This window comes from Sceloporus occidentalis, unplaced genomic scaffold (genome assembly GCF_023333645.1).
Source record: "Sceloporus occidentalis isolate IW3139 unplaced genomic scaffold, rSceOcc1.0.p SCAF_3, whole genome shotgun sequence".
Taxonomy (NCBI): Eukaryota; Metazoa; Chordata; class Lepidosauria; order Squamata; family Phrynosomatidae; genus Sceloporus; species Sceloporus occidentalis.
Window position 1 is genome coordinate 2,007,841 of NW_028316983.1, and position 26,575 is coordinate 2,034,415.

The 26,575-nt window shown below is 45.3% G+C and overlaps 1 protein-coding gene across 1 annotated transcript in view; it reads right to left on the reverse strand.

Annotated features, from left to right (window-relative positions):
• Positions 1 to 26,575, reverse strand: part of LOC149315414 (protein-glutamine gamma-glutamyltransferase 2-like) — a 58,985-nt gene that overhangs the window by 26,621 nt on the left and 5,789 nt on the right. The window contains exons 2-4 of the mRNA XM_089513422.1: positions 19,793 to 19,972; positions 7,686 to 7,928; positions 3,181 to 3,299 (exon numbers count right to left, since the gene is read on the reverse strand). Coding sequence (XP_089369548.1) covers positions 3,181 to 3,299; positions 7,686 to 7,928; positions 19,793 to 19,972 — 542 coding nt within the window. The remainder of the gene's footprint in view (positions 1 to 3,180; positions 3,300 to 7,685; positions 7,929 to 19,792; positions 19,973 to 26,575) is intronic.

The window sequence follows — 26,575 nt, forward strand, 5'->3', positions numbered from 1 at the left end:
CCATGTGGCTGCCTAAGAACTGCATCGGAAGGGACCTATCACACAAAGGCAGTCATGGAAGAGCAGCCAGAGTGAGAGCCCATTGACAGGTTTTGCCTGTCAATGAAAAGATGCAGTAAGGTAATGATTGGGATGCAAAGCAGCAGAAAGACAGACACAACAACATGCAATACGTACCAGCAAAAGATGCTTTTATCCCATTAAAATTCTGCTTCTGTGGCCTCATGTGATTAGGGGGCTGTACAGACAGCCCCTAAGGGACGTCACAATGCCACCCCTTTCCTAGCCTGACCCAGCCTTGCCAGGGCACAAAAAGGAGCTTTTTGCACCTTGGAAAATGATAGCCATGGCACCATGGTTATATGGCACTTCTTTGGCGCTGCATTGCACAGACGTAGCACTGGAGGAGTGTCATGATGCCGCATGCCACGTGGAGCGGCACACGGTGTCATTGCGCCATGGGGGGCAGAGTTGGGGCGTCCGTCATGTGGACACAATGCCATGACTCTGCCCCAAGGGTGGCCGGTCTGAGGAGCCCCAAAGTCTTCAGATATGAAGAGTCTACAGAACTGCTGCGTAGAACCCCATAGTTTTGCACTTCTGCAGGAGGCGAGATCGGCCCCTTCTTTCTCTCCTTCTCCTGGCAGGCTAAGATCATTTCTTATCCCAGCATGATTGTAGTGTTATTTGATAGTTTTGCTACCTTTTAATGTTAAAAATGTCCATGTTTTAACCACAGCCTCTGACTATCCAAATTTGGCTTAGATATCTCCAAGTGCATTCCAAGTGCATTGGATTTTCTGTGGACCCGGCCAACAGATAACAAAATTTGGACTCCAGCAAGAGGGCTATCCAAGGGATACAGAGTTTCCTTGGGTCCAGTGGTTTATTGCCTGTTTGCTGATGGGTCCAAAATCCACTCGGTCTCTGTAAACCAAGCTCTCAACTCAGATTTGAGTTTCCTCCTTTCTCCTAACTCAGTCCAGTAAATTCCAGAATCAGCATTTTCATATCGAGAAATTAGTTTTTAAGAAGTAATATCCAGAGCTTCCTTTGTGGAATGATCTATTTGATCACAAAAAGTCAATTGAAGCAGATAGACTTCTGCTTTTTGTTTCCCTGAGATGAAGTTCAGTGTGGTTCTTTTCATGAGATTTTAAAAATACATCTTATAATCATCATCAGATTCACCAAAATCAATACATCTGAACAACAGAACACAATAAGGAGCGTTACTTTTCCTGTTACTTTAAACTGCTTAAAAAGACAACAGAGACATCCTAATTTGCAATAAGCCATGATAATGAATCCAGTTCCCTTTTCCCTTTTTGTAAACCTTGCAAGTTTAATTCTTGTTTCAGAAAAGCTTCTTAACCTTTTACCCATTCAAAGATGGTGGGATGGATAGGCTATATATATTTAAACTTTACATTAAGTTCTGATGTTGCTATCAATGAAATAATTTCTGCTCATTCTTGTTCTAATGCTCATATTCATCACAGGAACCAAAGTAATCCATGAATGAATGCATAGAAAGAAACAGTTTTGGGGAACACCAGAAGAGGATAAAACCGAGCCATTTTGAAATCTGTTATTTTCCTTCCTTCGTGGGTTGCAGCCATGCAATCAAAGTTTGCATTTTGGAAGTTATATACAGTTGGCCCTCCATATCCACGGATTCTGAACCCATGGATTCAACCATCCACGGCTTGAAAATAGTAAACCTTCACTTTGCCATTTTACATAAGGGACACCATTTTACTATGGCATTGGATATCATTATCATTATTATTATTATTTTGCTGTTGTTGTTGTGTTTCTGACTTATGGTGACTAAGGAGTTTATCACATGGGAGAAAATTGGAAGTTTAAAGGGGGTTCCCCCGTGAAAATCGTGCAATTTCTATTAAAGTGTGATTACGATTTTCACACACAGTGGTCATTATCCTGGGAATAACCAGGGAATAAACAGCAACAAATCTTTCATGGGATTTTCCTATGAATGATTTGTTGCTGTTTATTGCATGGTTATTCCTGGGTGAATATCACTTTAATCGCTTTTGATCGCAACATCATGTGAAAACCTTTATCAAAAATGCATGCAATTGCATGATTTTCACAGGATATTCCTGGGATAATGGTACTTTAATCATAATGTCATGTGAAAATCTTAATTGCGAATGCATGGTTTTCACGGGATAAACCCCATTTACACTTCCAATTGTCTCCATGTGAAAAACTTTTTGGAGTGACTCTTGGCAAGTTTCTAATAATAATTATTTCTTACCCACCTTTCTCCATGGATTGAGGTGGAGAACAACAACAGACCGACAAAAATGCATCATTTAAGAACACAACATCACTTAAAACATACAGCAGTTTCAAAAACAAACAAGACAGATACGCATTGAAACAATCTACGTTTAAAATTCATCGTTTAAAATGTACAATTTATAATGGGACAGGGATTTTGGTATCCACAGCGAAGCCTGGAATCAAACCACAGACAATATCAAGGACCCACTGTATTTTGAAAACATTTTCAAGCAACGGATGATTGAATCTGTGGAAAAAGAATCTGTGGATATGGTTTTTTGTGGGTTTTTCGGGCTAAGAGGCCATGTTCTAGAAGACGTTTCACCAGCATCTGTGGCTGGCATCTTCAGAGAATGCTGCCATGGAAGTGAGTGGGGTGTGGGTGTGTATACATATACATATACATACATACATACATACATACAGCCAACTCTCTTCCATGGCAGCATTCTCTGAAGATGCCAGCCACAGATGCTGGCAAAACATCAGGAATAAACTCTTCTAGAACATGGCCTCATAACCCGAAAAACCCACCAAAAACTATGGATGCCAGCCATGAAAGCCTTTGGCTTCAAATCTGTGGATACAGAGGGCTGACTGTACTTGTACTTTATTTTTGACCCATACTGTAATTTACCTTGAGTTCTATATGAGGAGAAAGCCAACGCATTAAATAAACTAATATATAAGCACAGTTGCAGCACACTGAGCCTTAACTGCCGTTGCTCCATCCTACAGAACATGGGATTTGGGAGTAGGGCTTGGATTTCCTCTGCTCCAGCTCAGGAGAGTGCATTTGGGATGAGTCTACACAACTATAGCAGTTTGATCCCACTTTAACTGTGAAGAGTGGGCAAAACTCACCTGCCCAAAGTTCCAGGGAATGGAATAGATGTAGTCCTTGGACCCCTGGTAGATGTGGCCATGCTGAGTCAACACATACTCGACACGGGCCTCTTCGCTTTCCATGAAGACGGAATCATCTGGGCACAGAGGAAAAGAACACTTTTAGGAAACTTTCCCTCTTTTCTTGCCCTTTTTCTCTCCTAGAGTTCTTTTAAAATTAAAACTAGACCAGCTGAATATTAGCTCCGCACCACTAAATAACTTTCCTATTTTAAACGAAATTCCTGCATCAAAGCATTTACTGTATATACCAACAAGCCCTATATGAAGCCAAGCAACAAGCACTATAAGAAGAAACATGGGGAGCTGGGTATGCTTAGACTGGGGAAGAGATGGTTAAGAGGGGGCATGATAGCCATGCTTATGAAGGGATGTTCTATTGAGGATGCAGCAAACTTGCTTTATGCTGCTCCAGAGAGTGGGGCATGGAGCAATGGATGCAAACTTCAGGAAAAGTGATTCCTCCTAAACATTGGGAGGAACATCCTGACAGTAAGAGCTGTTCCACAGTGGAAGACATTCCCTCAGAGATTGTGGTAGAGTCTCCTTCTTTGGAAGGTTTTAAACAGAGGCTGGATGGCCATCCATCACTGGGAGCACTCAGATGGTGTCTTCCTGCATGGCAGAAGGGCGCTGGATTGGACTGTCTTTGGGGTCTCTGAGACTTCCAACTCTATGATTACCTGTTTTTCAAAACTAGAAGTGGATTGCCAGCTACCTCCTCTTCTGTTTGGGGGGTTGGGGCCCCCAGTCTGTCAAGCCCTCGGTAGGTACAAGGGATGCAAAACCAGCCCTTGGACCCACCATACTCTCCTCCTCACTGCATTCCTTTGAATGCCCATCATGCACCCCCAACTTTGCTTTCTCCCTAATTAATTCCAGATCTGGTGGAAGGGATTGCAAATTGGGACATGAGCACGCGGGGAGGGACTGTTTACCCTTCATTTCCCCTTCGCCTTTCCAGCTGCAGCAGGACAATAACCATCCTCCATCTCTCCAGATGAAGCTCAGAAAATGTGTTGCCACTGATGGAGGGAAGAGATGCTCCTCTCTTCTGCATCCTGCAGTCCCCATAGCATCCCCCCCTTCATCTGTATTTAATTAACAGACTCAAAATAAATGGCATTCAGCAGAAGCCTTCCTTCCAGGCCAACTGGTGGGTGCCTCAAGCAAGTGGCATGTGGGCATGAAGAGTCAACCAACGTTTGCAAGACCCCCATGCCACTGCCTTCCTCCTTGCAGCGTTTCACACTGGGATATTTCTGTAGTGTGAATGGGGCCTAAAAGATTCATTAATCCTATGACAGTCCTATCACAGAGCTTCCAGAAATGCCTTCAAATGCAGCTTTTAAAAGTGACTGGAAAACACTGCTCATAGTGCCAAGGAAAGGGCATGATTCCCTGGGTTGTGTGACGTTTGAAATGTTATTTCAAAGAAGTGGCCCAAGTTGTGGAACCTATTTTTCTTCCATCCCTTAAATAGCTCCTTGTTTGGATAAGGCCCAGAGCAGATTCACCCCTCTCCCCCAGCTCCCAGGGTTTTTCCTTGGACATCTTGAGCCTCTCCTTCCTTTGCTTTCTTTATCTAGGCTTCCCATATCCCGCCTGGGGGCGGGACTTTCCCGATTTGGGGCGGGTCCGCACGGTCCCGCCCCGGTTTGGCCCCGCCCCCGGGACTCCCCCCCCAGCGAGTCCTGCAGGCTTGGCTGGGGCTTGGAGGACGGCTGAAGCCAAGCCCCAAACCTCTGCCTGGCTGCCTCCGTCTCTGGGGGGGGGGGGAATCCCGGGGGTGGGGGCAAAACGGCGACGGAGGCAGCCAGGCAGGGGTTTGGGGCTTGGCTTCAGCGAGGCCCCATTCCCTTGCCTGGCTTCCTCCGTTGGCGACGGAGGCAGCCAGGCAGGGGAAAGAGCCTTTCCTCTTTCTCCTCCTCCTCTTCTTCTGCCTCCTTTTCTTCCTCCCCTTCTTCCTCCTCCTCTTCTTCTTCTTTCTCCTCCTCTTCCTCCCCTTCTTCTTCATCTTTTTCCTCCTCTTCCTCTTCCTCCTCTCCTCCTCCTCCTCCTCTTCCTCCCCTTCTTCCTCTTCCTTCTTCCTCCTTTTCCTCCTCTTCTTCATCTTCTTCCTCTTCCTGTTCTTCTCCATCTCTTCTTCTCCTCCTCCTCTTCCTCCTCCTCTTCCTCCCCTTCTTCCTCTTCCTTCTTCCTCCTTTTCCTCCTCTTCTTCATCTTCTTTCTCCTCCTCTTCTTCTCCATCTGTTCTTCTCCTCCTCCTCTTCCTCCCCTTCTTCCTCCTCCTCCTCTTCTTCTCCTCTTCCTCCTCCTCTGCCTTTTCCACTCTTCCTCCTCTTCAATGCCCAAATATGCTGTTTGGAATGGGGGGGGGGAGGTTAGCCAGAAAGGGAAGTACATTTCTGCCATCTGTCAGGAACAATGCCAAAATGCCCTCCATTTTGATCATGCCTAAGAAACATGCATTTATATTAACATTTTTTTAAAATCATCATTTTTTTGCATGTCCTCCATTTTAAAAAAAACGTGTCCTACATTTGAAAATGTTGTCCTACTTTTGTCCTACATTTGTCCCAGTGTGGAGGTCCAGAATTATGGCAACCCTATCTTTATCCCAGTTGGGCATCCTCTAGAATATATTGGACTACAATGCTCCTTTGCAGCCAGCTGGTTGGGGGGACTTGCAGTCCAAATAGAGAGAGTGCTAGGTGGGCAAGGTCAGCCTTCCCTCTCCACTGTCAAATCTGAATTCTCTGCAGGAAAGGTCTTGGTGTTCTGTCCCTAGTTTGAGCATCCTGGAGTATTTGACCCATTTTGCAACTGGGAAAAACCCAGAGCTTGGTAAAGTTACTTTCCCAAACCCTGGTGAAACCAAAAAGGCTTTGACACAGCAAGTAGCTGCAAAGTACAAAAAAAAATCTGCCCCAGGGACCTTTTACAATTTTTGAGGGAAGGAATGTTCAGACAGCATTGCCTTAGCAACATGACAAAAATGTAGATGTCATGTGTTGATTTCTTTTTTCACATCAGCTGAAACCAGTATAATTTTCCACATCCCTCCCTTCTCCGTTCCTCATCCACCCACTCTTTCTATTTTGTGTCCCTTGGGTCAGTTTTATTTTAGAATATAAAATCCCTCAGAGACCACTGGACCATTTTTGTTAGCAGTTTGCAAGGAAGGAACGCAATTCCCTCCAGCAAATTGTAACAGCAATGCAAAAGATTGTCTGGTTTTCCCACAGCAATAGCTAAGCAGTTTTATGTTGTGAGGCACAACGTTGCTAAGACAAGCTTCCAGACACACTAAGCTTTATGTCTGGAAGGGCCCTGTGAACATCTTTTGCAAGTCTGCATCTGCAATGCCTTTTTGTGTGAGCTGAGAGAAGGAAGCGGTGGGGAGATGTCTTTTTTAAATCTCTTTTCCTTTATGCATTTGAAGAGGTGCATCTTTAGTTCCTGGTAAAAGAAACCTGTTGGTCTTAAAGATCCCATAAGTTTCATTATTACTTTTCAAGACAAGGCTAACCAGGGTTTGGGAAAGGCTGGGATGTCTTTTCTTTTAGCCACCAAATGCATTTAATTCTGTTTTACTAGGACTAGCAATAGCATTTAGCCCAATCTCTCCCGGTGGCTGATGTCAGCCCTGCTATCTTGGACTTTCTAAACCTGTCTTTTCCAAGGATTGAATCTGAGATCTTTTGCAGACAAAATGCATGCCCTGTGATGGGGAATGTAGAAGGTCCCAGGTTCAAGACTGTGGCATCTCCAGGTAAAGGTTGGGAATAGACCCTTCTTTGGAGAGCTACTATTGTCAGGCAGTTTAGCTCAATGGTGGGAATCATGTGGGCTCTCCAAGGCAGCGTTTGCATCCGCTGGATCCCACCAGCTGGAAGAAATATTGTCAGAAAAGGGAGAACTGCCTCTTCTGGAAGCATTCAAGAACAACATCCAAGAACTATAGAAGTTCCACATTCTTAAGAATAATGTAACTTATCTTTCCCCAAAGTAGGGCATGATTCTGTGATGCTATGTGATAGACGGGACCCACGTCTAAACACAAAATTCATGCATGTTTCATATATACACCTTACACATATGTTGTTATTGTTCCGAATTATGGCAACCCTAAGGCAAACCTATCAGGGAGTTTTCTTGGCTAGATCTTCAGAGGAGGTCTGCCATTGCCTTCCCCTGAGGCTGAAAGTATGTGACTTGATCAATATCTCCCACCGGTTTTCATGGCCAAGCTGGGAACTGAACCCTGGTCTCCGAAGTCATAGTCTGCTGCTCAAACCACTATGCCATGCTGGCTCTCTTAACTCCTTTAAAGCTTTAAGCTCTGAACTGATCCACCACCACCACCACCAACTTGAACTTCCATCTGCCACCAAGCAGACCCCAAATCTACAATGCAGCTTCCTAATGGCTGTTCCAAAGGCCCTGTCAAAGAGACCTACCTGGACACCAAGGATTAAAGAGCAGGATGAAGTCCCCCAAGTCATAGCTGGAGCCTTGGCCTTCTGTGGAGGCCTCCATGGTGAGGTGGTACCGGCCAATTCGGGCGTCCGGAGGAGAGAAGATGAACATTGTCACGGAGGATCCATCTTGGCCTTCCACTGCTGAGCTCCATGTTGTTTCTTCCAGGGAGCAAGTGAGAGAGAAAGAAGACCTGGTCCCTGATGTCTCAATGGGGCAAGGCCCTGCGGGAAGAACAAAAAAGAATTTAGTCAGTGTTTTTCTATCCCTGCCAAAAGCCCACTGCTAGCAAGAAGAAGGGCATCAAGGAACCAGGGCAGAGCTAGCCAAAGAGGCAGGATGCTCTGGGGATCCAGTTTGTCAAAGCATTGCTTTGTCCATCATCAGTCCCTTCTTTGGCTTCCTTTCAGTGGTGCCAAGGCACCGAGAGGAGGACAAACATGTTCATGTCAATAAATAAAATGCATCGTAGGCACCTCTCGGGAGACCAAGGGCGTGCGCTGGCAAGCATTTTGGCATGCTCCACCTATGTACTCTCTTAGAATAAGGATGGATATGCATTGCCATCTAAGGTGCTTTGCAACTCAGACCTTCACCTCTTCTTCTGCCTCTTCTTTGTAAGTACAAACCAGTCATTTGGGTAGTAAAACCACAAGTCAACTGGGGTTGGCGTGGGGTGGGAGAAATGAGTGTTTTTTTAAATCAGAACTACAGGTACAAAACAGTGGGATCCCACTGGGGATTAATGTGGAAATGCTGGGGGTTGCATTGGTCGGAACAGATGAACAAATAAAGACATCCACCTGATGGCAATGGAAGAGTTTGTGGTGGGGAGAGGCAAAGGACTGCACACATACTTTTTGGGCAATCTCACTCCTTCAATTGAAATGAAGCCAAGCTGGTCAATGACAACATGTGCATTGAGATGTTGTGCACACAGGCAGATGCCCATATGTGCATTTGGTTGCACATTCAGGTGCACATTCATTGGGTAAACTGCCATTCAACATAAGAGTTGCACAATGTAATCAATGCATAACTCAGAATTAGGACATTCACACTGAACAACTTGAATGTATCATGGCCAATGTCCTCTATACAAGAGGGGCAGAGAGGGATGTGTGTGCCACCCTATTTTTGTTGTTGTTAACTGCCCTCAAGTCTATCTCGACTCATAGCGACAGTATGGATGAGACATCTCCAAGACCCCAAAGCAGAATAAAGAGAAGTAATAGTGCCATTCTATTCTGCTTTGGTCAGGCCTCACCTGGAATATTGTGTCCAGTTCTGGGCCCCACAATTCAAAAAGGATGTTGAGAAACTGGACATGTCCAAAGGAGGGCGAACAAAATGGTGACGGGCCTGGAAACCATAAAGCCTTATGAGGAAAGACTTAGGGAACTGCTGGGGATGTTTAGCCTGGAGAAGAGAAGGTTAAGAGGAGACATGATAGCCCTGTTTAAATACTTGAAAAGATGTCACAGTGAGGAGGGAGGAAGCTTGTTTTCTGCTGCTCCAGAGAACAGGACCCAGAGCAATGGATGCAAGCTCCAGGAAAAGAGATCCCAACTCAACATTAGGAGGAACTTCCTGAGAGTAAGGGCTATTCGACAGTGGAGCACACTCCTTCCTCGGAGACGGTGGTGGAGTCTCCTTCCTTGGAGGTCTTTAAACAGAGGCTGGATGGCCATCTGTCAATGTGGATGCTTTGATTGAGAGTTCCTGCATGGCAGAAGGGGGTTGGACTGGATGGCTCTTGCGGTCTCTTCCAACTCAACGATTCAATTATTCTGTCCTCCCCTGCTCTGCTTAATTCCTGCAATCCCATAAAACCCATAGTAACCCCCTTGATAGAGTCCACCCTCCATTTGGCCTGTGGCCTTCCTCTTTTCCTTCTTCCCTCTACCTTTCCCAGCATTATTGTCTTTTCCAGAGTCCTTCCTTTTCATGATGTGTCCAAAGTATGACAGTCTAAGTCTTGTCATCTTGACTTCTATGGATGTTTCTGGCTTGATCTGCTCCAGGACCCATTGGTTTGTCCTTCTGGCTCTTCATGGGATCCTCAGCATTTTTCTCCAGCCCCACAGAATCTCAAAGGAATGGATTTTCTTCCTATCTTCTTTCTTAACTGCCCAGCTCTCACATGTGTACATGGTAATAAGGAATACAATGGCTTGCATGATTCTAGCTTTTGTGCTGAGTTGTATATCTTTGCATTTTAAGATCTTTTCTAGTTTTTTCCTGGCTGTCCTCCCCATTCTTAATCTTCTTCTGATTTCCTGACTGCAGTTCCCATTTCTATCCATGTTTGTTCCAAGGTATGGGAATGCCATCCTATACCAAGAGGAAGGCAGGATATAAATAAATAACATAATAATAATACCTCCATCCCTCCCTCACGATTCTTGTTGGCCTCCATAGGCCCTGGGTGTCTCAATAGAGTGGAGGACCTCCTCTGTCCAAGGTGACTCTCCTTAAACCCTGGATACCAAAATCGTAAGGCAAAATAGGAATCATAGGCCCCACTCCCACTGGGCATATAAATCGATGAATCTCGCTGAGAGTCTGGCTCGGATCGATTATCTGAGTCGTATTTGCATCACGTCCATCGTTCCCATTACAAAAGAGGGCAAACAGACTCGGTTTTTCTTGACCCATATTCTCGTTCCCATTGATATTTCTCCGTTGTATTTTGACGTGGACTTTTTTGTTCCCTGTTCGCCTTGCCTTTCTGGAACCGTTTTTTAAAGCTGTCAATCAAGCGCTTAGGCGATTAGACGTCACAGTGACACCAATTTATTTGATGCATTTTGACGTGGGCTATTTTTGTTCCCTGTTCCCATTTGTGTCTTTCAAACCTGTTTTTCTGGGGTTTTTTTTTAAGCACTCAATCGATCTCTTTGGCGCTTAGGCACTCAGGCAAAAAGAAAAAACCAAAAAGGTAAAAGGAAATTTAATAGTTAAAAATGGTGTGCAATGGGTCTCCTCACATGTCTATCTATGTGGAGCGGGGGGGGGGGTTTGCAGGGGGCGTAATGTGCTTCCCACATTTGGAGGTCAATGTAGCAGTTTGCTCTGTTCAGACATCTGGCAGAGTGCTTAGGCCATCAAAAGCTTAATTTTTTAAAACGAAATAAATTTGTCTACACACGCGATCGCCTTGCCCTGCTTCCCGCTCCACCGAGGAAAGGCTACGCGAATGGGGGGAAATGGCGCCGGGAATGCAGGAAAGAGAACAAAACTGGTGACACCCCCGGGACAGCCCCTTGAACATTGCTCCTCCCCTCCTAAAATACCGATTCAGACACCTGTCGTTCCCATTAATTTGTTGCAGATCTGACGCAGCAGCTGCAAAAAGAACCGCTTGAAAAGTGGTGTCAGGATAACCCGGGTTATCCAACGCTGATTCAGGTTTTTGACAGAGAAATCAATCAAAGTTGGATCAGACACGAATTCAAATGGGAACGATTTCCCTTAAACTAGGACCAAACGCGAATTCAAATGGGAACAATGTCCTTATAATCCGATTCTTGATTCGCTTTATAGCCCAGTGGGAATGGAGCCATAGAGTTGGAAGAGACCTCAAGGCCCATCCAGTCCAAATCCAGTCTGCCTTGGAGGAAGACACCATCCAAGCCCATCCTGTGGCAGAGGGCCATCCAGCCTCCACAGAAGGAGACTCCATCACCCTCAGAGGCAGCAGCATCTTCCACTGTCCAACAGCTTTTACCATGCCCATGAGTCCTATTGTACACCTAATGTTTAGGTGGAAGAGTGCTCAGTGTTTATTGCTGCCCAATGCACACCAGGACCGTTGTGATCCACATCAGGACCTATGCATATGAGTCCTATTGTGCACTGGGCCTCTTGTGCATTGCTCACCAATGTGCATTGGGCATAGTAACACAACAGCAGCCTTCTACTAGATATGGACACTGCAGAACTGCACAATTCCTGCGGATGCAGGTTTGAGGCTACTGTGTATGAAATATATATTCACACCTAGTGAAAACCATAAGGTCCTCTGACCAGTGACAGTGAATGTTTTTGTTTCCAATCTTGGAACAGAAGTCTTTTATTCTGGGAGTCCAAAAAAGTACTTTCCCTCACCCCACGCTTTGGTAAACTTCCACTGGTCCGTGATGAGAACATGACAAACCCTTCGCTTGCAGGCAGGTCTTCCTAACTGTGGGCGAGACAGAGCCCTCCTTTCACCTTTCCCCTCACAGCTCTTTTGGCTGGGATGAAACCCACAAGCCAACAGAGGCCTTGGGTAGGTCTGGCATTCAAAGAGGCAACACCCTCCGGAGATTTCCCCAGAAAGAAAGAGCTATACACACAACCCAGGGAGAAGAGCAGAGTCACGCTCGACCTTGCCATGGGGATGACTGGCATCTTTCACGCTGAGTAACTAATGCACACTGTCTGTGCAAAACTCATGCCAGGGCTTTGCTCCTTGGTTGCCCCACCCAGGTTGTGAAGGCAGACTCTGAGAACAAAAATACACATGAGCTCAGACCTTGGCGGAGAGAAAGGGCCTTGTTTCTGGTCTTCCTCCCTCCAAAGACAACCACCGTGGGGCCTCTTGGGGGCATGCAGTTGTGGGTGTTTAAGGGGGGGTCCTTTCTCTTGGAACACAGTGTGCAGGAGGAGTGTGTGCCTGGAGCCCGGGTGGGACACAAACACACACACACACACACACATACAACTCCTGTCCCTGGCCCCATCTTCCTTGCCCCACACCCATGACTCAGTCCCAAGGGGGATGGGAACAGGAGTCACTGTTTCTTCCCACTTGTTCCCAAACAGGGTCACCGAGTTCCTCGACTCCCCCAGACAGCTGCTAATTCTGTCTTGCAAAAAGATTCCAGGGTGGGTGAATGGGAGGCTTGCTCCGCCTCGGCTGGACGAACCCCACAGGAGATGTTTGTCCCAACCCTGTTCCTTATTAATAAAGCCTCCTCTTTGTCCAGCCAGGAGGGGAGCAAGAGGGCAGTCCAGCCTGTGGGCATGAGGATGGAGAGGGGCTCAGGTCAGCCTGATGTGACCAGGACCTCCTGGAACTCAAGGCTTTGCAAATTGTGAGAGACAGAAGCTCATTCATCTACAGAGCTAAATGGAGCATCATCCAGGTTGGAGGGGGGGAAAGGTGGAACATAAATAAAGACTAAGGGGCTCGACAGACTGGCATTATATGCCCGCATGTGGGTGGCAAGGGGGCGTGGTGTACATATGCTGGCCCAACCCCAACTCCACCCTAAACTGCCCCCACACCACCCTCCTGACCAGAAGGCAGGTGGCATCACACCACATCTTTGGCGCAGCATTTACATGTTCTGTACTGAAGAAGCAGAGAAAAGCCACCACTGTGGTGGCTATGGCACACATTTCGTAGTGCCAAAAAAGCTGCTTTTTGAGGCTCTTTTTTGCGCCATGGAAAGGCCAGATTGGGGTCAGCCAATCTGCAGCATCCCCAATCCAGTGAGGAAAGGGGCGGCTGTGGGCCTCTCCAAAGGGGCAGTCTGTGGAGCCCCAGTGGTTGCCCACTCAGGATCATCCCAGGCCCTGAGGTTTCCAAGCCAAAATCTGCGATCTAGGGAATGGTGCCTACTGTTGTCACAAAGTGTTATGCATTAAGTACCAGCCACAGTCGCTCACAGTTTGTCATTCACACACAGAGTTAACGTTCTTGTTTGGAAATTAAGACAAAATCTTTGCTAAAGGGGCTGTTCCCAGTTCAAGGTGGAACAGGGGGTGATTCCTTCTCACTGAACTATATATACTCATGTATAAGTCTAAAATTTTTAGTCAAAAATTAACTCCAAAACTTTGAGTCGCCTTTTCCATGGGTCAGTGTAAGTACTGTACTTTAACTCTTATTTAAAAACATAACCATCCCCTGGTGAAAGGCAAGAGAGTAATCTGTCCTGAAAACATTGAGCTCACTATTCTTTCATCCAGCCAGCCTTTAGTGTGAGGATAAACAGACTAAGGGCTATGCGCTGAGATCTGGCATCCCTAAGAAGATAATGACGCTAGTAACAATAACCATCATGCTTGCTGCTCCCTGCTTCAAGGAGGGAGGGTCGAAACAGGGGAAAAATGGTGCAGACTTTAATAGTCCTCTTTTGTTGTTGTTGCAAAAGACCAGGTGAATTTCTAATGCTAATGATCTCCCCTTGGATCTCCCCTAAAACACAAATGGGACTGAGGCCAAAGCTTGCCTCTCCTTTCCTTATGGCCACCCATGGTTTCCTTTCATTTGCCATCTCCCCTATTCCCTGCTCCCCAGCTGTTTGGATTTGCTCCTAGGCCAAGTGCTCAGTATAGAGGACCTATAGAAAATCAGGATGTTTTCCCCATCCCACCCCTATCAGGGCAAGAAATGCTTGAACTAAAACCTGAAGTGGAGTCACTGTCCCCTGAATGGGAGCCACTGAGGTCAGTAGGGAATAAGACACACGCACCCCATTGGTCCTATAAGGCAATAAGGGAAGAGCAGAGTTTGCATCTCTGTCTCTGTTTGCGCCTCAAAGGAGTTCTCCAAGGCACTGGATCTCCAAAGAGGTCCAACGCTTTGGACAGCTCCTTTATCCAAGGCCTAGAGCAGAGTCACTGCCCCACTGAACTGACACATCCCCAGTTGTCCATGAGGGATGTGAAGAGAGCAGAGCAAGTCCATTCCGCTATGGCAAATAATTCACCCTGAGTGTGTAATGAGACTTCCACATGTACCTGCCACAAATATGCACATGCCACAACTGCATTGTGACAAGAAGTGCCAGTGAGGACCACTGGGGTCAGAATTGGCTCGTGGCCACTCTGCAGTAGTCGTGTTGTTGCTGTTGTTGTTGTTCTGCGCCTTCAAGTTGTTTCCGACTTGTGGTGACCCTCAGGCCAACTTTTTTGGGGTTTTCTGGGGCTGAGAATGTGTGACTCGCCCAAGTGGGTTTCCAAGGCTCAGCCCTGATCTCCAGAGTTATAATCCAATGCTCAGACCACTACTCCATACTAGCATCGCCTTACTGTTGTGTTGTTGTGTGCCTTCAAGTCATTTGTGACTTAGGCCAGCCCTAAGATGAACCTACCTCTGAATTAAATGCCATAATAGGGTACTCTTGGACTGCAGCTCTCAGCATCCCTCTCTGAGGTCTATGCTGACCCAGGGGGTTGCTGGGAGCTGCAGTCCAGTGACACCCAGGGTGCGTCACAATTCTCACCCAAACCCTAGGCCTTGTACAGAAAAGGCCAACAGCCGGAGCAGGACTATGAACCAGTCCGCTATCTTTGGGCCTGAACAGACAGGCCAAAACAAAGCTGCTTCAGGTCACTTTGGAGGTATGCTGTTTAAATGACACACGCATCTTAGATCCTCGGGGAGAAATTTGTTATAGCCTTATAAAACAAGGCTGTCCTCAACCTCCCAGAGGACCTTTGCAGCTATTGAGCCCTGATTGTGGAACGGCCTGCTGGACAAGATCCGGCATATTACCACCCTATATAGCTTTTAAAAAGCTATAAAGACGTATCTCTTCTGGCAGGCCTTTCCTGAATAGTTCCCCGGCCATAGAAGAAATCTAATTGCTGAACTCTGACTTCACCTTAGTCACGGCCTATTGTTCATTGTAAAAATTTTAAGTATGTTTTAATTCTTACATTGTTTAATAGTATTTTAAGGGGGGGAATTGAGGGTTAGGGATAGTATATTTTAATCTTTGTAAGCCGCCCTGATTGCATTTTGTAGAGGGGTGAGATATAAACAATTATTATTATTATTATTATTATTATTATTATTATTATTATTATTTTATCTTAAGAGGTAGAAGTTGTGCCAAAGCTGTGCTCCAGTCCTTAGGAGTGGAGCATGGCTTCTGGCCTCTTAGGACGCATGCGTCATTTAAACAGCATACCTCCAAAGTGATAAGAAGCAGCTTTATTTTGGCCTGTCCCTTTGGGCCCTTTCTTTCCTTTGGCAAGGGCCCAAAGAGGAGGCAAACTGGGCGGCCTCTTTCCTTGCAAAAGGCCACATGGTTCCATGTTGTGGGAAAGACCAATTGGGGAGTTTCCTCCCTTTGTTTCCTTCCATGTCCTTTTTCTTTCGCCTGGTTCACCACTAACAGTCTGAAGCTGAGAGATAAAGCAAGAGCCAGGCGTTTTGGGAAGCCCCCAGCGCTTCCGCCTCTTCCCTTATCCCAAAACAGACTGCGGGGCATATTGCCCTGGGCAGCTCCTACTCAGAGCTTGGGAAAGCTACCAGAATCCCACTGGGGATACTGGGAGGTGCAGTCCAAAAATGTAACCTTTCCTACCTCTGCTTCTAGCTTTACCGACGGAAAGACGTGGCAAACAGTGTTCTCTTGATACTGTTGGAGAATGTGCCAAAGCTCAGGCATGATGCTACTCAGGGCATGGATATATATATATATATATATATGGACATCAGTTCCCAGAATCTTCCAGTTAGAAGATGGAGGAGTTAGAGTCCTCCAAAAGAGTAGATTTTCCTTCCTTGGAAACATATTCAGGGCCAAGTAACAAATTACAACAAAATTCACAACACAGGGATGCAATTTTTGGTGGCCTACTAAAAAGCACAAAATACATAGATATATAGGAGTCAAATTGTTTGGAAAATATCATTTGTGATTAGACATTTGGAAGTCTGTTTTTATTTAGTGTAATTGCATAAATGTGATGTAAGGTTATATACGTATACTGTATATGCATGTGCATGTGTATATATGTGGGTTTTAGGGTTTTTTTAGTTTCATTGAGGTGGTGGGCTCAAAGTTCTTGAAAGGCAGTATGGTGCAGTAGTTTGAACATTGGACTAGGACATCAAGAGACCAGGGTTCAGATCCCCACTCAGCCATGTAAATCCATTGTGGGAACTTGGTCAGGTCACACTCTCTCAGCTTCAGAGGAAGGCAAACTCCCTTTGAACAAATTCTACCCAACAACAACAACAACAACAACAACAGCCCCATGATAGGTTCACCTTAGGGTTGGCATAAGTCAGTAATTCTGTGAACGCACACAATCACCATCAGAGAATTCTTATTTCCGGAGGTGGGTTGGCAATGCCATGTTGTTGTCCTTGGTGTAGCTATGAGGAGTGGCTTAGAGAGGAGGAGATGTTTAGCCTGGAGAAGAGATGATTAAGAGGTGATAGGATAGCCCTGTTTAAGTATTTGAAGGGATGTCATGTTGAGGAGAGAGCAAGCTTGTTTTCTGCTGCTACAGAGAATAGAACACAGAACAATGTATTCAAACTACAGGAAAAGAGATTCCACCTAAACATTAGGAGGAACTTCCTGAGAGTAAGGGTTGTTCGACAGTGGAACACACTCCTTCCTCGGAGATTTTAGTGGAGTCTCCTTCCTTGGAGGTCTTTAAACAGAGGCTGGATGGCCATCTTTTTGGGATGCTCTGATTGTGAGTTCCTGCATGGCAGAAGAAGGGGGTTGGACTGGAAGGCCCTTGGGGTCTCTTCCAACTCTATGATTCTAAAAGAAGATTCAGAGTAGACATGACAGCCCTGCTTAAATATCTGAAGGGGTGACACAATGGAGCAACCTTGTTTTCTGACACACAGCCATCGGTTCAAACTTCAGGGGAAAAGATTCCACCTAAACATTAGGAAGAATTTCTTGATGGCAAGAGCTGTTTGACTGGAAGATGCTGCTGCCTTGGAGGGTTGTGGAGTCTCCTTCTTTGGAGGTTTTCAAACAGAGGCTGGGTGGCCATCTGTCACAAGGAGGGCTTGGATAGTGTCCTCCTGCATGGCAGAAGGGGTTTGGACTGGGCAGCCCTTGGGAGCCTCTGTCATTCCATGATGCTATGATTCTATCCCCTTGGCCTCAACCTACCATATATATTCGACCTCATATATAATAAGTAGAGGCCAGGTTTAGAGGCCAAAATTATGGATTTTGATATGACCTGTGTATGAGTCAAGGGTAAAATTTAGGCTCTTGTAATGAAGGATCTCAAGGAGGGAGCAAAGGAAAACTGTGCCAAAGGCATACCGAACTGTGCCCATACTACAGGATGGATGGATTAAATAGTAGAGATGGGACAGTGCTTCCAGGACAGACTACGCTTTTGCCTTTCACCGGTGGATGGTTCCTTGTTTAAATAAAAATTAAAGTACAGTACTTGCACTGACCCTTGGATAAGTCGACTCAGGTTTTTGGGGTCAAATTTTTCACTAAAATTTCTAGACCTATATATGAGTCTATACAGTATTTGACAAAAGGAGTGAACTCAAAGGAACTGGCAGTGATCTCTCCATCACCAGCTATTTTTCCAAACCGCTTTTCGCCCTGCTTCAAATGTGCCAGCTGCTCTTTCATTTTAGTAAAAAAAACAACCAGCAACATCTTAATATTCTTCTACTTTTTAGAATGCTTTTCATGCCAAATTTCTGTTCCCATTCACATTGTTCTTCCTTAGACAATGGGGGGAAAGGAAAACGCAGGTGACTCAGTCGGACCCTTTGCCGGAGTGGGCTCCTTGCTTTGATGTCGGGACTCAGGAGGAGCTCCTGGTGGGGAGCCGTCCGTCCGTCCGTCTGGAATTTCACAGCAAGGCCCTGGAAGGACGTTTGGGCCTGGCGAAGAGGTGCGAAAACAAAGAAAACGCTGCTTGTGGAGGGAGGAAACATTTCTGCAAAAACTGAGAGGGAGAATGCTCTCAGTGTGCAATGCTATTTAGTCTTAGCAGGGCCTTCAGGTGGAGCAGTCCTCTGAGAAATGTGAGAGCAAAGGGCCCTCTCTGCAGACTAGGGAAGAAAAACCTTCTTGGACACACAGCGAGGGATTTACAGGTTGCGGTCCTTGAACAAGGAAATTGCAAAGGAAGACTAGGAAGCAAAGCTGCTAATTATTCACAAATTCCATTACCAAGATGTGCCTTTCCATACCTAGGATCAAACATTGAGCAGAACAGAGACTGCAGGCAAGAAATAAGAAGAAGACGATGAATGGGAAGGGAAGCTATAAAAGACCTAGAAAAGATCCCAAAGAGTAAAGAATACAACTGAGCAGCACTAAAGTTAGAATCATCCAAGCCACTGTATTCTTCTCTCCAAGCTAAACATACCAAACTCTCTTCCATGTTTCCAATTGCCCATTGACAATTTTCAGACTTCACATTCCCTTCCCCATTTGCTCATTTGTACCAAGATCCAGCATCAGGGTTGTGTAGTATAGATATCTATAAAGATCTTCTTTGGAGGTTTTTAAACAGAGAGGTTAGATGGGCATCTTTCAGGATTGCATGGCATGGATTGGGCTATTATTATTATTAGTAGTAGTATATTATTATTATTATTATTATTATTATTATTTTATTTACTTATATCCCACCTTTCTCCCAACATAGCGGCTCAAGGCAGACTGAAAATTCCTTGAGGTCCTTTCCAGCTTTAATACTATGCTTCGATGTTTCTGAATACGGAGTTAAGCCTTGGTTGTGTTATACAGCCCTTGTATTGAATAATGACACTGCACAAGTGAATGGACACCTAAAAATGCAATCAAATTTACCCCTCACATTCATGCACATTACATGTGCACCTCAAAGTCATCCACATACACAAGGGCATTGCATGCTCATCTCCACTTCCACAACCTTGAACTAAATGGGGCTATTCCATATTGGGCAGAAGTGTCCAACGTCTTCCGCAGAGTCACTTATATGTGCATAAGACACCAACATGATTCTGGCCTTCATGTTCAGTTGGACAGACATGCACCCAAAAACCCTGAGGCCAAAGTAGGTAAAGAAATCTTACCACACCTTTGAGAATAACTGAAAGAAAGAAGTTGGCAACATGAGCTTTCCTAGACTGAAGTCTACTTCCTCAAATCCATTTGGTGGAGCGGAAACCAGGGATAGACCTATATATGCCATTGGTATGTGAGGATGTCAATTCAAATTACAAATCCTTTGTGTATGGAAATGAAATGGCAAGTCCAGTTTTAGCAATGGTTGGTGGACAAGAACAGAGGAAACTAGCCAGAGGTGAGGAGAATAGATGAGTGTGTGAAACACACACTCAGAGGAAGGCCAAAGGAAGACTCACCTGTCTCAACGTTGAAGGTGAGCTTGTCCACCGCTTCATCGTAGGGCCTTCCGGCGAAGTGCAGGGTAACAATGAAAGACTGGCCGCGGCGCACAATGAGCTGCTGGCATCCGGCCTCAGAGGTCCTGTGGTCCAGATTGTTGTGCTCACATTCCAGGTCCCATGTCTCCAACTGCAGCGCTGCCAAGACAAGAGAGCCAATTGAGAGAAAGGCTTTGTACAGATGGACAATGTCAGAGCTAGAAAATCCAGTTCCCGATGACAGAAGAAAGAGTTCACAAAGTCCTCACCAAAAAGGAGGAGTGCCTCTGCCTTCAACATATTTGGATCATCAGGAGAACAGAGATATTATCAGCATCAGCATTTCATATATACACTTCCATGTCCCCAGCCACTCAAGAGGGCTTACCAAAATTCAAACAACCAAAAATAAAAGCGCCTAAGGGCCGCATTCCCACTTACAAATAAATTGCTTCGTGATACGAATCGATGGATCATTTTGGCAGCGGAGCCTGGGTTCACACTACATTTGCCCCGATCGCATTTTCTTGCTGCAAAATAAAATAAAATAACCGCTTGTGGTTCACACTGATGAATGAATCAATTCAAAATGGATCCACTCCAGCCAGCCAAAGGGCACATTTAAATCGATTTCAATCCGCATCTTGTTCACACTTGCGCAGAATTGATTTATCCAAAAAGATGTGGAAAAAATCAGTGTCAAAAAGGCGTGGGTCAAATGGGTCTTGCGCATGGCCCCCCTTTCCGAATGGTTTCAGCGATTCGGATCAAGTGTGAACCAGGGTCATTTAAACCATTTCAAACCAATTTGCAATCTGGTTGAAAAGGTAGTGGCAATGAGGCCTACTTAAAAAATACAGAATGTGATTGCTAAAATACATAGAATCTTAAAAGCCAGCATAATGTAGGGATTCCCAGACTTTGGTCCTCCAAGCCTTTTGGACTCCAGCTCCCAGTCACCTTGATCAACAGTCAAGAATTCTGGGAGCTGAAGTCCAAAACATCTGGAAGACCAAAGTTTGGGAATCACTGGATAGTGGTTTGAGTGTTGGACTAGAACTCTAGAGATCAGGGTTCAAATCCCTGCTCAGCCATGGAAACCCACTATCTATCTATCTATCTATCTATCTATCTATCTATCTATCTATCTATCTATCAATCTATCTATCTATCTATCTATCTATTCATCGGTCTATTCTTCTATCCATCTATCTGTCTGTCTGTTTGTCTGCTTGTCTGACTGTCTGTCGGTTTGTCTATTCATCTATCTATCTATCTATCTATCTATCTATCTATCTATCTATCTATCTATCTATCTATCTATCTGTCTATTTGTCTATCAATCTATCTATCCCTCTATCTATCTATCTCGTCATTTATCTATCCATGTCACTCTCTATCTGGCCATCTATCTATCTATCTATCTATCTATCTATCTATCTATCTGGCAGAAGACACCCTGAATACTTAACTGAAGGTGGATTCTGACACTGGGTGACTATGGGCAAGTCACATGGCACTCTTCATTTCGAATTTGCTGCTTGCGCTCCATTCCAGGCATTGGCTTTGACCTGCAAAACCCGAATCAGTTTGCAGCCAGGATATTTTGAAAGCCACCTCTTCCCCTTGTGAGTCCTCCCAGATTTGGGGTGAACTTCTTTTACAGCTGTTGGGAGTTTTCCACCCGTCCAACTTAGGATGTTATCAAAGCACTGTGACAATGCAATAGTGGCCACATCTGTAGGTTTTACCCACATTTTGGGGGCCCATGTACTTTAGCAGTGCCTTCCTGGATAGCAGGGGATGGTCCTTGGGTTTCCTGATAGCAATATGGTTCTATGTCCATGAACAATGTATGCTGGAAAGAAGGGGACTTCCAATGCTATGAAAGCAACCAAAATTGATTGAGGGTTTCAAACAAGTCTCATATGGTTCATTGGTTGATTGAATGTAGCCATTGGTTTAAGCATTGGACTAGGACTCTGAAGACTGGGGTTCAAATCCCAGCTCAGCCATGTAAACCCACTTGGTGACCTTGGGCAAGTCACACTGTCTCAGCCTCAGAGGATGGATGGCAATGGCAAACCTCCTGTGAAGAAACATGCCAGGAAAACCCCATCTTAGGGTGTCATAAGTAAAAAATGACTTAAAGGCACACAACAACGACAACACCCTGCCTTTCTCCTGGAATGGAAAAGGGGGGGGGGGGTATACATTCCCACACAGAGAATGGGGAATTAATTTATTAAATTCAGGGGAAAATAAGTTTACATTCTAACCTCTCTCCCCAGTATGTAATTTTTAGGCAAAGGTCATGCCCATAGAAATGCAAGGGGAGAGCAGCTCTCCTCCAGCTGTTCCTGCAAAGTTGTTGCACGCAGGTTGCGTGATCCTACTCTCATGCTCTCTGTTAGGAAGGATATGCTTGCTTTGGACCAAACCTCTCTTCCCGGAGTGAGACCATCTGCTTTGCAAGGGCTCATGTTCAAAGCCAATTCTAACAAGACAACTTGGCATCAAGAGTGCTGTCGGGAGTTCAGAGGGCTTCTTATTCTTTTCTTGACAGAACATCTCTCTTTCTCTCTTTCTAGGCCAGCCTAAGAAGCGAGATCTGCTGGATGGGCCCCCTTCCATGTCCCATCAATGGGGCAATACATCATATGGGGATATGGGAGTGGGATTCAAACTGCAAGAAAAGAAATTCCATTTCCATCTAAACATTGGCAAGAACTTCTTGGCAGTAAGATCTCTTTGAAGGTGGAATAGAGTGCTTCAGAGGACGGTGGATTCTCCATCATTGGGGTTTTTAAAAGAGAGGTTGGATGGGCATCTCTCAGAAGGGCATTAGTTTCCAGGCTGCATCAAAAGAAGTATAGTATCTAGATCAAGGGAAGTAATAGTGTTTTTGTCAGGCTTCACCTGGAATAATACTGTGTCCACTTCTGGGCACCGCAATTAAGGAAGGATGTTGACAAACTGGAGTGTATCCAGAGGAGGGAGACCAAAGTGGTGAAAGGTCTGGAAACCATAAAGCTCTCTGAGGAAAGACTCAGGGAGCTGGAGATGTTTAGCCTGAAGAAGAGAAGGTTAAGAGGGGATATGATGATAGCCCTGTTTAAATATTTGAAGGGATGCCATATTGAGGAGGAAGAGCAAGCTTGTTTTCTGCTGCTCCAGAGAATGGGACATAGAACAATGGATGCAAAGAGTTTCCACCTAAATATGAGGAATAACGTCACCATTTGGAGCTACGGAGAGAAGATCTGACCGTGTTTTTGAATCATCTGAGCAACATCTACCCAAACATCTAATTCATAATGGAAAAAGAAAAGGAAGGAACATTGCCATTCTTGGATGTCCTGGTCAGCCACAAACCGAACCAATGACTGGGACACACGGCATACAGAAAACTTGCACGCAAAGACAGATACCTACACAAGAACTCCAAACATCACCCAGGACAAAAAAGAAGCAGGACAGGAGATACCTTCTCACAGCTGCAGAAATTGACCGCATACGGTGCAGCTGCGGACAAAGGACCACCAAACGCAGTGTTCAAACATGAATCACGGAACATGAGAGACCCTGCAGACTGGGTCAGCCAGAAAAATCAGCCGTAGCACAACACTTTATAAACCATCTTGGGCATAAAATGCTGTTTCAAAACACTGAAATTCTGGGCCATGCCAACAATTATTAGGTCAGATTCACAGGGAAGCCACTGAAATCCACAAACACCTGGACAACTTCAAGAGGAAAGAAGAAACCCTTAAAGAGAACAAAGTTTGGTTCCCAGTCCTGAAAAACAACAAAACCAAGACCCAGCAAAGGCAAATGAAAACCAGCCAGGGTCAGGGGGTTTCCCAGCCGACAATGGATCATTAAGTAAATAGACCCCTTGAGACCTTGCCATTCAACAAGAAACCAACACACAGATTAACATGGAAATCACTTCCCCTCAACCAACAGTATATATACCCCACTCACTTCTATGCCAACATTCTCTGAAGATGCCAGCCACAGATGCTGGTGAAACGTCAGGAATAAAATCTTACAGAACACGGACTCATAGCACGAAAAACCCACCAAAAACCCTATTAACTTCATGATGGCAAGAGCTATTCGATAGTAGACGATGCTCCCTTGGAGGGTGTTGGACTCTCCTTCTTTGGAGGATTTTAAAGAAAGGCTGGATGGCCATCTGCCACAAGGAGGGCTTGGACTGTGTCCTCCTTCATGGCAGAATGGGGTTGGGTTGGATGGCCCTTGGGGGTCCCTTCCAACTCTAGGGCTGCATCCACACTGGAGAAATAACCCAGTTTGGCACCGCTTTAACTGCCCTGGCTCAAGGCTATGGAATTCTGGGAGTTGGAGTTTGTTGTGGGCCCAGAGCAGAGCAGAACAACAAATTCCAACTTCCAAAATTTCACAGCCTTTGAGCCAGAAAACAAGTGCAAAACTGGGTTATTTCTCCAGTGTGGATGCAGCCTTAGATTCTATGTTTCTAGGCATCAAACTCTTTGGCCAGGGAATTTTCACTCATTATTAAGTCCAAGCCTCTTAGAACTAGTCCACTTGGCAGCATCCAAGGACAAGAGGAACCCTTCCGAAAAGGAACCCACCCCACTCCTTTTGGAAGCTGCTTCCAAACATTAATCACCGGTATTGTTATTCCTCTGCTACGTGTTTGGTTTCTAACATGAAGCACACTCTGGTTACCTCTTCACCTTCCTTTGGGAAAAGAAACAAAGCAAAGTTTAATAGCTCTCTCCACTTGGCTCATGTTTCCAAGCACCTGGAACATCCTTGCGCTGAGGCCTCTTTGCACAATTTTCCAACAGCTGGGACATTTTGCAATTTTAATTACCCAATTCTCAAGTCTTTTTGTTTTTTTTAAATGAAGGAATACAGAACTTGGAAGTGTTATTTTTGGGAAAGATATCTTGCAACCCTCCAACCCTAATGGAAATTCTGCCTGGGGATTCTGGGAGTTGCAGTCCAAAGAAATAATGTTACTAAGCTATGACGAAAATGTAAAAGCACCAGAGGAAGGGGAGAACGGAAACAGAAAACTATTGAAACTAGAGCTTGGAAACATCACTTTGGGAGGCTATACCTCCCAGAATCCTCCAGTCAGCACAAGCCCTGGCCAGGCCGGCTGGGGATTCTGGGGATTGCAGTTATTCTAAGTAATGCTTCTAAATGATAACAAGCACAGAACATCAGGGCAATGGGCTATGAATGCAAAGTAGAACTTAAGACATTCATTTTTGGACTACAATTCCCATAATCCATGACCAGTGGTCATTGGGAGTTGTAGCCTCAAAGAAAAAACCATTGCCAAAAAGAAGAGCCCAGAGGGATCAGACGAAGGGCCCATTGACACTACACAACGATTGCACTGTTTATTTCACTTTAACTGCCATGGTTCTATACTAAGAAATCCTGGGATGTGTAATTTAGGGGGGCACTATAGCTCCCTAAACTGGCTAATCATTCCAATTTCTCTTCCCTTAACTGCCAATTCCATAGGATGGAACCACCGCAGTTAAAGTGCAGCAATAGTGCTATGAAGGTGTAGTGTCCTATCATGGCCCCCATCTTGGAGATCCTTCTCTGCCCAATGGCCAGCTCTGGGAGGCCCAGCCGAATTGGGACATGGGATCCATCAACCTCCTTTTCCCAGCATTGGTTTCCAGCAACTGGGATGCTGGGCTCTGCTGTTTCCCTGCATTGAGGTCCCATATAGCCATCATGATGGGTCTTAGGACCTTATCATACTAGATGCTCAGAAACGGGATTTAAAGTAGATTTTAAAAGTGTGAATGACCCCAAATTAAGCCGGTTTGCAAACCAGTTTAAAATGTAGTGTGAATGGGCCCTCTGTTGCAAAACACAGAGCATCCCGATGCAAAGGAAGCCACTGCCCTTATGACTCAGTGGTTCAAAACCTTTTGTCTTTGGAACTAGCTAAACTATCATAATCCTTTCGCTCTTTAGCACTGTCTCTCATTTAATTAATGAATAACCTGATTAATCTGGGATTAAGCTAATGCTGAAACTCCAGGTCCATCACTGTAGTTTTTTTAAAAATAATTTAATTAAGTGATCCCTGTTTTGTTAGAAATGGTCCAACTTAATTCATAACTTAATAGATTTCAGCAACGTAGTTCTTCTCTTCCAGGGGAAAGCCTGGTGCAACGGTGGCCTTAATCTACAGGCAGCAGTGATTAAGAGCGGCTAATTAAAACCTGCCAGCTGATAAGCTAAAAGGAAAGGTTTTTGTCATCCGTGTGGAATGGCATCCAAGAGCTGGCAAGGCAGGGAATGCCTCAGTTCTGGCAGCATCGCCATAAAAGGCCCTCTCATGCTTCCCTGCCAAACTCAGTTCTCACACTGTCTGGATGTGCAGGAGAGCAGAACTGAAAAGTACAAAATTTCATACTGCAACTCCCAGAATCCCCCTGCCAGCATAATCCAAGCAGGCAGTCCTTTATAGAAACCTAGAGCTGGAAGAGACCCCAAGGGCCCTGATCCAGTCCAACCCCCTTCTGCCATGCAGGAACTCCCAATCAAAGCATTCCTGGGACCGACAGCCATCTAGTCTCTGCTTAAAGACCCCCAAAGAAGGAGAGTCCACCACTCTGGAGGGAATGTCTTCCACTATTGAACAGCTCTTACCATCAGGAAATGCTTTGTAACGTTGAGCTGGAATCCCTTTCCCTGTAAGTTTGCATCCATTGCTCCATTGTGTCCTATTCT